Source organism: Panthera tigris, chromosome F2 (genome assembly GCF_018350195.1).
Source record: "Panthera tigris isolate Pti1 chromosome F2, P.tigris_Pti1_mat1.1, whole genome shotgun sequence".
Classification (NCBI taxonomy): Eukaryota; Metazoa; Chordata; class Mammalia; order Carnivora; family Felidae; genus Panthera; species Panthera tigris.
Window position 1 is genome coordinate 40,607,550 of NC_056676.1, and position 15,500 is coordinate 40,623,049.

At 45.6% G+C, this 15,500-nt stretch overlaps 1 protein-coding gene across 6 annotated transcripts in view; it reads right to left on the reverse strand.

Annotated features, from left to right (window-relative positions):
• The window catches only part of GEM (GTP binding protein overexpressed in skeletal muscle), a 45,758-nt gene that overhangs the window by 10,718 nt on the left and 19,540 nt on the right, over positions 1–15,500 (reverse strand). For 2 of the 6 annotated variants that reach the window (XR_006213070.1, XM_007082772.3), the window contains exon 1: positions 172–400. The exons of 1 other annotated variant lie outside the window; for it this stretch is intronic. Coding sequence is in view for 1 of the 5 variants with exons in the window: in XM_007082772.3 (XP_007082834.1) it covers positions 172–207 (36 nt within the window). In the remaining 4 variants the exon portion in view is untranslated. Of the gene's footprint in view, positions 1–171; positions 401–1,119; positions 1,211–1,284; positions 1,411–13,767; positions 13,858–14,490; positions 14,604–15,500 lie in introns of those variants that run through there. 3 more of the 6 variants (XM_042973297.1, XM_042973298.1, XM_007082773.3) reach the window with 3 other exon arrangements.

Sequence of the window (15,500 nt, forward strand, 5' to 3'; positions counted from 1 at the left end):
CAGTCATCAGTGATATTTGATCAGATGGGGTGAGACCCGGTAACCCTGACATGAGGAACCCCAAGGAAACAGTCCCCAAACCCAAGAGGCTTTCAACTGGACACACACACATGCATACACTTCGTAACAGGCTCCTCAGGAGGACTGTCATTTGCAAAAAGAAAAAAGTACCGTCAACATCACCCACTGCCCTCGGGCTTCCTCCATCCTCAAGGAAGCCTTGGGACCCCTCACTCAGCACTGACACAGAGGCAGCCAGAAGAAACTAACAGCCTTCAGAGATGGCTGGAAAAGCAACAAGTTAATGGAGCTGGGGACCAGCTGGCCAGGTTAGCTGCTCTTGTCTAAACATGGCTCTTAATTGCACCAGCGTCCAGCGGGCTTTTGTGCCTGGGTGGGAAACACGTGGCAATGACATCACTCCTCTGGCTGGACTGGACATGCACTTATTGGAACTTCCATGTTTAGTAAAGTCGCCCTGATGCTCTCCAGCTGCTTGAATAAGCTATTATTTGGGGGCAAAAAAAAAAAAAAAAAAAAAAAAAAAGAATTTTCTGTTTGAGGTTTATGCCTCAGCTCTGCCCTCTTGCCCACAGACATCATGTGTAAAAAAACCCAGCCCCAAGCCCTGTTGTTCTCGCAGGTTAAGGACCTACTCACGTTCCGACCTATCCCATTTGCAAAGAAAATGCTTCCCTCTTCTGAAACCACATTCACTCCAAGAGTTTTAAAATTCAACCCAGATTTCCACCTTCTTGAAGAAAATCAGAAGGCCAAGGACTCTCCCAAAATGACATTCAACAACTCTGCCACAACTTTCCCTTTGCAAGACTCCCTCCCCTTGCACGAAGGTCTGTTCCCGAAGGCTACTTGAGATAAAGTAGAAGCCGTCTCATTTTCATCAGCAAGATCATTCGTGAGAGCCGGCCACTAACGGGGAGCACCAGCCGGTTTTTCGATCTTACAAGCACAGCCTCAGTTGGCTGACTTGCATTCAAACAACAAAAGCATGACGTATCAGTCAGGGCTGCCCTCTGACCACACAGTCTGTAGGAGGAGGTCACGCTCCTACCGAGCCGAACTAAGGAACCTGCTAACGACAAATAGCATCTTCAGCACCTTAAACTCTGCCCCTGACCGGAAAACCACGGCGCAGACCGCAAGTTTCAGGGGCTCTTCTCTCAAGTTAGAAAGTTCTGCGGGCTGGGAACGCCCACCTCGTGTCCGCCCGCCCCCCGCCCCGCCCGGCTTCAGGAGGACCCCCGCCCCAAACCGCCCGCTTACTCGGCTCGGCAGCGTGGGCGCCCGCGGGTCCGCGTGTGCTGCGTGGGTGCGCGCTGCGATCCCGGGCCGCCGAGCGCGGGGTGCTCGCGCCGTGCCCGCCGTCCGTGCCGCCGCCCGCAGCCGCCGCGGCCCCGCCGTTTATAGCGCGCCGGCCGGTCCGCGCCGGGGCTTTTCCGTGACGTCAGCGCCCCCGCTGGGAGGGGGCGGCTCTGCAGCAAACTCCGACTTGCAGCCACTTCACCGAACCGGTTACTCGCAGTCATGTGACCCCCTTCTCCCCTTTTAAAAAATAACAACAGTTCCATCCCGGGCTCCTTTTATTTTGTTGTATTTTATTTTTACGAGGCGGACACAAGAAGATGGAAAGATACGCTAAGTGCCACTTAATCACGCTTCCCACGATGGCGAGCTGTCGGGACACAGGATGGAGAAGGAGGCAGGTTTGAGTTGGGAACCCAGCTTTGAAGGAAAACAGGGATGGGCCAGGTGCCCACGGAGACTTTAGCCTCTAGGATGGGGCTGCGGCCACCTTGAGTGGCCAGGGCTTGTGTCAGCCGCGTACTCTGCCCTGAAAACTGCCTCTTCCTGCGTCCTGTCACCCTCTCTCTGGAGGACAGAGGGAGGAAAGCCCCACACCGCTTTATTTCCCTTCTCTGGCAGGGACCCACAGAGAAGGGGCCAGAGAGAGGTGACGAAAAGGGACAAGACCTTGAAAAGGGCAGTTCTGAAAAATAACTTAATTAGGGGTTCAAGCAGATTGTGCTAAATGCTGCTGGCGGCACTGTCGGCCAGGATGCTGAGGCTCCTCTATCAGGGAATTCAATCAGCGCCCCAATCAGCAGCATCTCTGTACCAGGCTCCCTGGCACTGCTGGGCCTGGGCATGGAGCCCGTGTCTCCCAGCCATGGAGAGGAGCCCTGAGCCAAACACCACGGCCCCATTCCCCCATCCCCACCCCAGAGACTCCTGTGAATAAAGGGCACAGGGTTAATAATAACAATAGCAACTACTACCATCATTTACTAAGTACCTCTGAGTACCTACACTCAGTAGGTACTGTTTGGCCTCTGCAGTACCTCAATCCCACTACAATTCTGCAAGGTAGATACATTGCCACCCCATTCTATGGAGAAAAATGACACTTGGCCAGAGAGCTTGCCCAAGGTCATGCAGCTCTTGTAAGTGGCAAAGTCAGGATTCAAAACCTGGTTTGCCTGACTCTTTGCACTGCACCACCAGCTGAAGGGTTTCAGTGACCTCTTTCTGGGGACATGGGCATTTCCCAGATGCTGTGTTTGGAGATGACACTGGCCTTTCCAACACATCCATTTGCTTTTCCAGCCAGCTTCATCTCTTGGTTGGCTGGTGGCTCCGGGAAGCAGCCAAAGGCCCCAGCGTCTATTTGAGTGGCTGGCCTCTGCTGTGATTACAGTCCATTCTCAGCTCTCCTGCATGCAGTTATGTGCTTTGGGGATTATCCAAGTGACCAGCTGCAGAGACCCGCCAGGCCCCAAGCTGGCAGAGGTGGGATCCACAGAGTAATGAAAATTGGGAGTTCATTTAGACCCAGGTGCCTTGGCCCCAATCTCCTACTTTATACATAAGGAAGTTGAGACCCAGAGGGATGACAACCAGTCAGTAGTAACTGGAGCTGGACCTAGAACCTGGGTATCATAATCTCCTGGATGGTACCCTCCCTCCATTGCCATCCAGTTTTCCTTCTGGGCTTAGCCAGGAGGGGATGGCCGCCGAGGTGAGGAGAGGAAAAGATTGGGGTGGGGGTGGGGGGGTGCATGGGGGAGAAGACAGAGATCATCCCTGACTATACAGCTGACTTCATGCTAAAACACATGTAACGTAATTTGTGAATTACCTGCATTTCAGAATTTACCATGCTTTTTCCGTGCTGAGCCTCCCACTCTGTCAACCGGTCTCAACAGAAACATTATGAGACTAAAAACTAAGAATAAATCAGAGTCTATAAGCACTTCATATAGCCTCTCAATTCGATTTTTGCCATTGATGAAGAACCTAATTCTTCACATTAACAAGAACCTAATTCTATGCCTAGGTGATATCTGCCATGAACTGTTTTTCATTGGTATGAGTGAGACATACCAAAGAAAACAAATTCTAAAGATCAGTGGGGGTTGGCAGGGGGTGCTTTCAGTTCACTATTGATTAGGTACGTACAGCAATGTTGTGTTTGAATAAAAGAATCTGCCTTCTTTAATTTTCTGCCCCACAAAAAGCCAGATGGGAAAACAACTGCTTAGCAAAAGTTTCAACTGAATGACAGTTAAGTTGGAGTATTTACACAAAAATCACAGTTACACCCCTCAAAAAGCACATTTCAGAGCCAAATCTTAGCCAGCAGAATCCCAGCTACCTTGTCCAGAATTCCAACTCACTGGAACCATCTGAGGGTATGGAACCGGAGGAAAAAAACAGGTAGAATCAGGGCATTTGGACAAGTGGCAAGTTCTGAAAAGAAAAATATTGGCAGAATATTATAGTTTCTTGTTCTATGAATTATCCTTTCCATATTCCTTCTGGCAGCATTTGTAGGCTTCCTCGGGTTCTAACACGAAGATGAGTACAGTTAGAAGGCAGAGCTCACAATAAAAACAACTAACATTTACCGAACAATACACATGCCTTAGCTCAGTTAATCCGCGTCACCCCTGCACTTCTCCATGTCTTATGGATGAAGGTGATGAGGAAAGAGGTGGAATCACTTGTCCAAGGTCACAGAGCTACTAGGTAGGAGAGCTGTGCTCTCCAGGGTCACAATCTTAACCTGTTCTACTCAGAGTAGGGGACATGCTTCAGCCCCATTCGCATGCTAGCCCCACCTCAGCCCATGCCCTCCCTAACTCCCCCCTCCCAAAAGAGGAGTTTTTATCTGATTGGCCAAAGGCCATGACCTTCACTGAGCTACATTTCACTCATGGGCAGGCTTTTTCTACTTAAATGCAGTGGGCTGTCCTCTTCTTCTCCTTCTCAGGGCTCTTTCCCCCATGCCCTGGATGAGAAGGTGAACTTGGGGTTCCTTTAAGGCCCTGACTACCTCTCTGTCTCTGTCACTGTCACTCTTTCTCTCAGAATATAGACCAAGTCCCATGATTTCAAAAAGGGATGAGAAAGGGTAGAAAGAGGTGGGGATGAAGTAGAGCCTCTGATAAGGGCTGCAGTTTAGGGAACCAGGGACTTGCACAACCATTAATGTAATATTACTTTGAATCTCATTCCTTGAAAACTTTAAGGGATGTGAGATGATGGGTAGACCCAAGATCCATACATCCTTCAGTCGTTAACACTACCCTAAGAGCAAGGGAACCACTCGACCTCTAACATACCATACTGCCTCATCTACCCTGGAGACCTACTGCAACCAAGGTGTGCTTACTCATGCCACCAGGCCATGATACTCCATGGTAAAGGTGACATGGACTATATGCTCTCCCTTTTCCAGCATCAAAAGAGAGACTGTAGACTGGGCACTGTGTAGGTGATAAAATAAATGGGTTTTTTAACTACTTTTTATACGTATTGCGTTTCAACGCCCTTAGGCAAAGCATGTTCTCCAATTCCCCACAACCCTCACTACCCCAGCCAGCTTCTTTCATTTGACTATACAGCTGGCCCCAAGGGCATCTGAGCTTGTAACTCCTGCAAGAGCCGTAAGAAAAAGTATGAGGAGATTTAGAGTCAGAAAAGCAAGTTCAAACCCAGGCCTTCTTGGACACCTGATGCTGGGATGTCACCAGACCCCAGGGGTCTTGGCTTCTGTCGTTCTGAAAGACTCAGGAGCTACTGAGCATGGAAGTGCTTTGTCAACCATTGGAGCACCATGTCAATGAGAGTGATTAGGATTATGACGCAGGATCCAAAGACTGGAGCTAGGCCACCTGCCCTCGGTTTTGCTGCCTCTTAAGGCTCAAGTTAAATTAAGCCAGCAGAATTCAGGACACATGAGGCACAGGGAGGAAGGGTGGGAAATGTGCTCATTGATGTTACTAGGAAAAAAATAATTAGCAACGAGAATGCTATGGTTATGTTCTCTGGAAACAAACACGGAGATGGGGTCAAATACTCAGCTCACAGAATAGGTCTCCACCAGCCACAAAAGCACCCGGGAGGAGCTGGGTGGGAGGCAATGTGCAAAGTGTCTGAGCACAAAAAGAACCACCCACCCCCTCCGGGAAGTCTAAAGAAGGAAAGAATTACTATATGGAAAATCATTGCTTTACAGAAGGGGGAAAAAAGGCTCCAATTGCAAAATCAAGAGAGCCCTGATTAAGAGAAAATAAAGACTGAAGAAAAGATGGCTAAGAATAACCTCTCAACACCCAGAGGGCTGTGGGATCCAGATGGACACTCCTTCCAGCTGCATCCTCCCTCGCTGGCCCCAGCTTCTCATCAGACTCCTGCTGAGCAGATTCAATTTTCCATTGAGAAAATTCTTAGCTTTCACCCTTCCTCCAGTGTTAGCTCAGCGTCAGCAGGCTGCCGGCTTATCACTCCAGTGGCAGAGCTTGCTGGAGCCCCTCCTTCTAAAATCCTGCAGGGTAAGTGAAGAGTACAGAGTCCAACTCAGAAAGCCAAGAGGAGATTCCTGAAGAAAGCAGCTGTTCTCTGACCAGCATCCTTCATTCATTCATTCATTCTTTCCACAAATAATTACTGAGCATCTACCTTATGCCAGGCCCTAGGAATAGGTACTTACAACTCATGGAACTTAAATTCTGGGGGGAGAAATAATAAACAAAATATCACCATATTCATTCATCCATCATTCATTCACTCATTCTCTGGGCACTCCACTTTTTAGTCTCAGTTTTCTCATCTATAAAAGGGAATGACAGGGGCACCTGGGTGGCTCAGTCGGTTAAGCGTCCGACTTCCGGTCATGATCTCATGGTTGGTGGGTTCAAGCCCCATGTCGGGCTCTGTGCTGACCGCTCAGAGCCTGGAACCTGCTTCGGATTCTGTGTCTCCCTTGCCCATTGCCCCTCCCCACTCATGCTCTGTTTCTCTCTGTCTCAAAAATAAAGAAACATAAAAAAAATTTTAAGGGAATGACAATACCAGAGAGAATGTATTAAGTAGGGGGTCATACCCATTCAGAAGTCTGGCAATGCCAATGCTGGTGAAAACGTAAAGGGAGGTTCTTTTGCCTTGTTTGGGGTAGTGTAAGTTGGTATGGCCATTTTGGAGATCAACCATCAACATCCAAGATATGACCTAGGAATTCCACTTGTAATTGTGCATCTTCTATACAATACAAGGAGATGGATACAAGAATGCTCATCAAAGCACTGTTTGTGAAAACCACCACCTAATGATCACCAATGAATAAGTACATGGTGGTATATTTACACAAGGAAATTATTATGCAGCGGTACAAATGAAAGACCTAGACCTACTTGTATCGACATCAATAAATATTGAGATCATAATAGTAACTTGAAAGAGCAAATAGCAGTTTATCTACAGGGTAGTAATTTATATAATTGTTTTAAACTCCACACTAATATTTTATAGTGAAATACATTTAGTAGGGGTGCCTGGGTGGCTCAGGTAGTTAAGCGACTGACTCTTGCTTTTGGCTCAGATCATGATCTCACAGTTCTTGAGTTCAAGCCCCATATCAGGCTCTTTGCTGACAGCATGGAGCCTGCTAGGGATTCTCTGTCCATTCCACACCCCCGCTCTACCCTTCCCCTGCTCATGTTCTCTCTCTCTCAAAATAAATAAACATTAAAAAAATAAATACATACATACATGCATTTAGTAAAAGTATAAAAACATGGATGAGAAAAATACACACCAACTTTAGAATAAAGATCACCCCTGAGAAAGACGGGAATGGCAATTAGATGGACAGCAGACTTCTCAAAACAACCCAGAAGCCAGTAGACAGTTGCTCATAAGATCAAAGTGCTTAGCAAAAAAAACAAAAACAAAAAACAAAAAACCCGTCAACCTGGAATTTTATGCTGAGCTTAACTATTGTTCAGTAGTGTGAGTTAAACAAATATATATTGCATATTTATTATTACAACACAATATCCCAAGCCCCAGGGACACACAGTTATATAAAACCAGGTTCCTATCCTCAAAGAGCATAAAGTCTGGTGTTCCTGTCCCTGGCAACTACCAAACCCATGAAAGGATCATCCAAGAGTTGCCCAAAGTAATCTGGTTTCCTAACCAACACAATCCTTTCCCTGGAGTTCCCTTCTCTAGCAACAGAAAAATCAATGAGACTATATTGAACACAGGAGTCAAAATCAACCTAAGACAAAGGTCTTGATTTACCCAGTTATAGTGACATAAGAATTCTTCAATGATATACTTAAAAAGGCCAAAAGAATGAATAGTTGGGTTGAGGACACGCACAGTTAACACCTTTCATACTGGGTATATTCCCACTGTCCTGCTTTGTTTTCCATTTCCAGTGCACATTGTCCTGATTGCCTACATCTTTAGCAATTGGATGGTTTCTCCAACACCTAAAAGGCAGCAAGACTTTTTGGCTTTGATAGAAGGCATTTAACTCATCCCTGCAATGAATATCATCCAGATTTTTGTAATGAATCAAGCCCTTAATCGATGAAAATGTAGAAGTCTAAGTTACTGTTATTTTTAAAAGCTTCCTTCATAACCAATTTAAAAATTGGGCAAAAACCTTTGACTAACAAACATATGCTTTGTTTTCTAAATAAGCAAGTTCTATCATTTGTAACGGAGAATGGTGCATTTATTGGAGGTGTGAAGCTAATAATGGAAAAATGTAAGAGTGGCTGACACACATTATCTGACTTAATCTTCACAACTCTATGAAGTCAGTACCACCATTCCCTGGCTGAGATTAGGAAAAAAGTTTTATAGCTCAGAATTGGCAGATTCAATGGGTCTAACTCTCATCCAACACTCTGGCCTATGTGATGAGATTCTTCACAGCTCCTTAAGGGCGGACACCGGCACCGCTCCCCCCACCCCCAGGGAGCAGGAAGAGAGTGAGCAAAATCGGACAACGTTCCATTAGCAGGGGCAGAAGTGGCATGGGAGTGGGAGCTGCTCAAAGGCCAGGAGACTGTCATGTCCACCTCTGTATCCCAGCTCCTAAGAGACGTGACACACAGTAAGGACTCAATATGGGTCTGTGATCAACAACCATGTGCTGGCCCTTACTGTGTGCAAGGACATTTGTGAGGCTGCAGGGTGCACAGCCAGGGGTCCAAGGTCTCACATTCAAGGAGCTCAGGACCCAGAGGGAGAGGAAGCCAGGGAGCGTGATCAGATGCAGCCAATGGTGTGAAGCTAGGAGAGACGTGCACACAAGGAATAAGACGGAGACCATCTGGCCTCTGTTGCAGAAGAAACTTCCCTCCTGCTCCCAGCATGTCTGCCTGGGCTCACGCAGCACAATAGCCTAATTTAGTTGTCTCTCCCTTGGGAAAAACAACACTGGGAAGCACCTCTGCCCTGGACTCCTTGCAATGGAGAAGGAATGACTTTTATAACTGGTAAGATCAGGGAAGAAACTGAACATGTGAAATCAGGCCTCCTTACTTCTTGTTCCTGGGGGGCCAGGCTGCCTGGGTGGCCCTTTTCCTCCTGCTGTCCTTCCAACAGCATCCAAGCTGTGGTAGGGAAAGTTGCACGCTCTCTGCAGCAACAGTGTGGCAGTCACTGGGATGGCCTTCCCGCAGCTCTTCCTCCCCTCTGCCCTCTGGTAGAGACCTGTTCTGGTAGTAGACGGAGGGCCCCTGCATCAGAGAATGAAGTGGTCTGAGCTGGGCAAGGTAAGCTCACCCCCTTTGCAGAGGATTGGTCTAAATATGGCCATGTGATCCTGTCCTGGCCAATACCATGTAAAAGGATGTCTCCTGAGACAGAATTTCCTCACTAATAAAAAGAAAGCCCCGGTGGTCATCTGGCACTTCCTTCCCCCTGGGAATACAGGTATGAGGATAGTTCCAACATGGAACTGGAGCTACCGTCTTAAGACAACAAGGCAACACATGGATGACGAAAAGCAAGAGTCTGGATCTTTAATAATACCACTTAGCTGCAGAAGAAACCTGAAATCACCCTCCTCCAGACTTCTTATCAGGTAATAAGCCACCATTAGCTAAGTTTTCTATGCATCACAGCCAACACCAACTGATAGCCAAATGAGTTTAATTCTCATTAAGGAAGGTAGCGGAAAACCTAATTTGGGCCAACCGCATCATGTTCCCCAGTCCAGCAAAATCAGCTAGAAAGGTAATATTTTGATCTCCATCTATCTGTCTCCTGAATCAATATCTCAATGGGTTTGGAACTCTGAGAACAGGCTGAGGAGTGTCACTCCCTCAAACCCAAACGTACACCACGGTGAAAATCCTATAGGATATATTTACCACTACACAGCTTGTGTCTAGCCTGGTGCCTGTCTTCTGGTTGGCATTTAATAATTATATTGGATGACTGAATAAAGAATGAGATCACTTTCAGCTAGAGTGACTGAGAAAGACTTAGTCTTAAGTAGTGACATTTAAGATGAACCTTTAAATGAAATAACTCATAACATTAGTAAGAATAATATCAACTAACATTGATTGAGATCTTTCCATATTCCAGGTACTGTGAAAGTAGGGTATCTCTTTTAATCCTCTCAACTACCCTATGAGCTAGGTACTATCATAATTACCGTTTTGCAGATGAAGAAACCAAAACATAGAAAGTTGAATTAACTTGCCCAAGGTTCCACAGCTAGAAACTGGTAAAATTAAGATTTGGACTCCAACTTCTGATTCCAGAGAACATGGACTTAATCTAAGAAGCTACTGGGAGCCATCAGGACAATTCAACTCAACAAAACAATTTGAAAGATCTATTTCATGCCAGTCTCTAGAAATACAGGGTGTGCTAGAAACAGTCCCTGTGCATGGCTGGGGAGAAAAACTGAGAGTTAATAATATTAATAGCTGCCCTTTATTGAGTCGAATATCTTGTTTGGTGATTTACACATAACATCTCACTTAATTTTCCCAGCATCCTTATGTGGTCATTATTAATTCTATCACCATTTTATAAATTAGGAGACTGAGGCATAGAGAGATTCAGTAACTTGCCCAGGATCCCACGGCCCATGATAGAGCTATGATTTGTAACCAAGCAACTTGACTTCGGAGCCAGACCTCTCACCCAAAACTGTCTTTGCAAAGTGACATGACAGACACTGTCATAGAATACGTGTGCAGAATACTAGGGCAGCAAGACAGAGGCGATGAAGTATCCAGGGGGTCAGAGAACACCTCACAGAGAGAATTTGAGTCTGAGTTTTAAAGTACACAGCGAAGGGACATCTAGGTGGCTCAGTTGGTTAAGCATCTGACTCAGGTCATGATCTCATGGCTCGTGAGTTCGAGTCCCGCATCGGGCACCGTGCTGACAGCTCAGGGTCTGGAGCCTGCTTCGGATTCTGTGTCTCCCTCTCTCTCTCTCTGCCCCTCCCCCACTCATGCTCTGTCTGTGTCTCTCTCTCAAAAATAAATAAACATTAAAAAAATTTAAAGTATGCAGGGAAATTGGCAGGATGGGGTATGTATGTATTCACATTTGTGCTCTGTGCATATGGACGCACTACTAAGTGAACAGGGGCTGGAAACAGGAAGCACTCTAAACTAAAAAAAAAAAAAATATGCAGAGGCTCAGAAGTATGGGCATTTGGGGGACCACAAGTAATTTGGGGTAGCTGGAGAGCATGGAAAGTGTGGGAGAAATGAGAGATAGGGCCAGAAAGGTAGTTAGGGGGTGCTTCTGTAAATTCTGAGCTACAGAGAGACAAGCCCAATGCTCAGTTTAGTGTGACCCCAGGAGCTCAAAGTCCCGGCAAGAGCTCAGGTGATGGGAGGCAGAGAGAAACCTCTCAAGGTAGAGGGGCAAACAAGGAGCAGCCAGCACTGTCAGCTTTGAAGGCCGAATGGGTATGAAAGACACAACACACAGGTGCACATCCACCCTTTCCCATACAAGGGGCGAGAGGCACCCACAACCTTTATGAGGGAGCAGCTCCATAAAATGGAGCTAAGAGGTTCATTGACTGTGCTTCCAGAGGAAGGAGAAAGGCCTGGGATCTACTGGGACCACACACAACACCAGGAGGGACAGGTCAACACAAGGCACCACCAGGAGGAGCAGGGAAACGCTTCCTGCTCAAACACCCACCTTCTCCTCCCTACTCCCTTCTTCACTCCTACCCACTTCTTTGTCCTTGGTCTACACTGTTTTTCTGAGCAGCTAATAAATAGCAAATATAGCAAGCACTCAGCCGGATTCTCATCTATACCCAATGCAAACATCACGGCTGGATGGGGAACAGATGTTTCCACCCATTAAAATCTATATGAAAACTATAAACGTTCCTCTGACAAGTGAAATAAGTAGAAGCCTCCAAGACACTGTGAAGCCTTCCCCCCGCCCCCCTTCCCCGCCCCCCCCCCCCCCCCCCCCCCCCCCCCCGCCCCGGGGGAACTCAGCAGGAGTGATGCATGACTTGGTAGCAACTGGGCTGGCTTGCTATCTTTCTTTCAAAATTAAAGCACAGTCTTGGGGAGAGAAAAACAAGCTCCTCGCAAGTGACACCTAGACCCAATATTCGTATCTATGTTCCTGCACTAGGGAATTCACACCTTGACGGCTAGGAAATTGCACAGTGAAGATACCATCATCATAATTAATACCCTAAGGAATTTTATTAGGCATCTATTCATTGTTATGCTCAGGTTATATAATTTAGTAAGTGGCTTGGTTTCAGACTTTACATTCTGTTTTCTGTACCTTCCAGTTGCCATTGATAAAAATGATTTATTCAGTCTTTCACTCGATACATTTTGATGAAGGGCTTATTAGGTATTGGGCCAAGTGCTAGGCCCTAGGGCACACAAAATGAATGCAATACAATCCCTGTCTCAATAAAGTCACAATCATTGAACCCGCATTTAGTACTGAAGTCTCTGTTCATCGAGAATACCAAGTCTGGTCAGGACAGATGGACAGGATCACAGGAAACCTTCAAATGGGGAATCCCTGAACCTGAGAAATTAGGCATGAGTCTCCCCTATTCCTACTGCGCCTAGACAGCCTCTGCCCTCCAAAAACAAACATATACAAAGTAAAGGGTAATGAGAAGAGAAAATAGCAAAAATATTCTCAAACAGAAATCGGTATTTGGTGTTTGAGGCTCTAATGCCATTAGTTCCACATCCCATTATTATTATGTCAGGCTCTCCAGGTATGTTTGTTTGTTAGTGCCTTCCAGATTGCAAGAAAGTGACACATACTCAGCTGGGAGCTTATTGTAAGAGACGCAAGAAACCATCTTGACAGTTGCCCTGCTGGGCTTCGTGGAGAACCCAAATTTCATACAAGTTACCACACCAGTTCTATGTTCTCATGGAGAGTCTTCATTGCAAACACTGGATACCACTATCTCAAGCCACTTTAATGGAAAAAAAAAAAAAATGGTGGTATGCATTGTAAAAATACAAGGATCTTAGGGTGCCTGGGTGGCTCAGTTGGTTAAGTGTCTGACTTCGGCTCAGGTCATGATCTCACGGCTCATGAATTTGAGCCCCATGTCAGGCTCTGTGCTGACAGCTTGGAGCCTGGAGCCTGCTTCGGATTCTGTGTCTCCCTCTCTCTCTGAACCACCCCCACTTGTACTCTGTCTCTCTCTGTCTCTCAAAAATGAATAAACGTTAAAAAAATTTTTTAAACTATGAGGATCTTGAGGCCCTCTTAAAGGACTTCCTTGTGGGATCAGAATAAGGAAATGGAAAACCAGCAGTATACAACAAGACTCTCATACTCTCTCCCTCTCTCCACATGGCCTCTCCATATCTGCTTTCACTATACATCTGTTTCTCTATTTTCTCTCTACATACCAGCTCTGTCTTCTCATCCCACAGCTCTACTATGTCCCTTTGCTCCCGCCACAGGCTGAGGTACACTATGTCCAAGAGTCAATCTAAAGTCCCAGGATAGAGCATTTGATTGGTTCAGTTTGGATGAAACTGCCACCCTTGGTCCAATCAGGGATAGGCAGCACAAACCTGACTGCCACAGGAGAGCCTTAAGAGCGTGAAAGAAGGACATTCTCAAAGGAAAGCGGTTGCTGTGAACTGAGCAACACCACAAGAAGTATCTACTAGTCCCTGGCTATCCTGTCATCTCTCTATAGAGGCTTCCCTTGTTCCCTGTCCCGGGGCACTGTTTTATAGTGACCCAGGTACTGATAGTTTCTACGTTCACAGTTTTTCTTCTCTCTTATTTTCTACCTCATGCTTCTGCTTACCTATGGCTACTACCGTTTCACGTTTTCTACTTACTGACTGTCTCCATGTCTCTTGGCTTCTGTGCCACCATCTCTCTGAGTGAATGGACTTTGCTCTCCCCAAAAGTATACTGGATTGGATCTCAACTCACATGTGGCTCTCTTTGGGTCAGTCATCAACCCATGAGTCAGTCCATCAATCCTGGGTCCCATCAGTATGGCCGGGGTAGTGGGGTTACAGGCTACAGAATAGAAACCAAAAATAAGGAACTGTCTGCTTCTGCTTTTCCCATAAAAGAGACATGGGCCTGGCAGGCTTTGTTTTTGTTTTTTTTTTTTTAATATTTGTTTATTTTTGAGAGACAGAGACAGAGCATGAGCAGGGGAGAGACAGAGAGAGAGAGGGAGACACAGAATCCAAAGCAGGCTCCAGGCTCTGAGCTGTCAGCACAGAGCCTGGCGCAGGACTTAAACTCACGATCATGACCTGAGTCAATGCCAGATGCTTAACTGACTGAGCCACCCAGGCACCCCCTGATAGTTTTCCTCAAAAAATGCCATGAACTTCTAGCACTGATATCACAAAAGACCTATCCTGTCTCCAAATACTCTCTGGACATAAAATGAGCTCCTTAGGAATCTCTCTGAGCATTTTAATTTTCAAACAATAACTAGTTTGGGATTTCATATATATTTAACAAAATTACTACTGTTCTGCTCAGTGTACTATTGTATCCTCAACTGGTATTTTAATACGACTTATTCTCCGCAGATACCTACTTCTGAGAATCTCGAAGTGAAATACTTTACGTAATTGTTAGATTAAAGCAAAAAACTTCTCTCACTTCACAAAATCATTTATGACTGCTACATACCTTCTCGGTGACTAAGGCCGCATGATCTTGGTGGTAAGATTGCAAGTCTTCTTGTAAAATCTTCTGTAAACTGCTTATTTAAACAAGTAGAGTCAAGCAGTACACTCTCGCTCCTAGAAATATAAGCTAATTAATATTAAATGTTACAGTGCCTCAATTCTTGCCACAAATTAGGAAGAAATATAACACACAAACATGAAGTAAGAGGAAAGAATATATCACTGAGAACCAATGAGAATCTAAGAAAAGACAGACACGTCATGTTACACAAAAGATCCTAAATATTTTGATCTCCTAGATACAAGCCCAGCTTCCAATTCATTTATGACCTAAAGCATCTAGTCACTGGTAAGCATGTCCCTATAACCAAAGAAGCAAATTCCTGCCAACAGGAAGTTCTATTATCCATGACTAGAGACAAACTCACATGCCAGCCTAGACAGGGCTTCTGGCTAGGGAAAGCTCCATTATGGTCTGGTGAGTTTTATCTGATTGATAACCACAAAAGAGCAGTCTCTCCTCCATGTCAGGCAAGATTAAGATTTCCTTTGGGGGCTCATTTGCATCCTTGAAATGTAAAGTACTATTTTAAATGGTAGTGGAGCACAAAGCAAGATCCAACTTCATACACTCTTTCCATAAGGAGGTCAGAATTACTCTCATGCTCAGGTCCAGATGAAGGACTCTAGAACACTCAGGCTCAGAAGTCAAGAAAAGCGACCTGTCCAAAGACTACAGCCCTGTCTCTTGCAATGAACCCAAATCCAGATAAATATTCCCTCCCAGTCACAGTTCCCTCCCTCCCAACTTAGTATAAAACATCTTTTGCCAAGGAGTCCAACATATTCCTAATGTAATTTCTCTTGAGATGCTGGATCCAACATTGAATAAATCCTATTAACAAAACCCAAAGTAGCTCATGATATCCAGACAATCTGGACTAAAGGACAAAAAAACAAAATATAATATGTCAATGTAAGAAATCCAATGAATTGAATTACCTAAATATA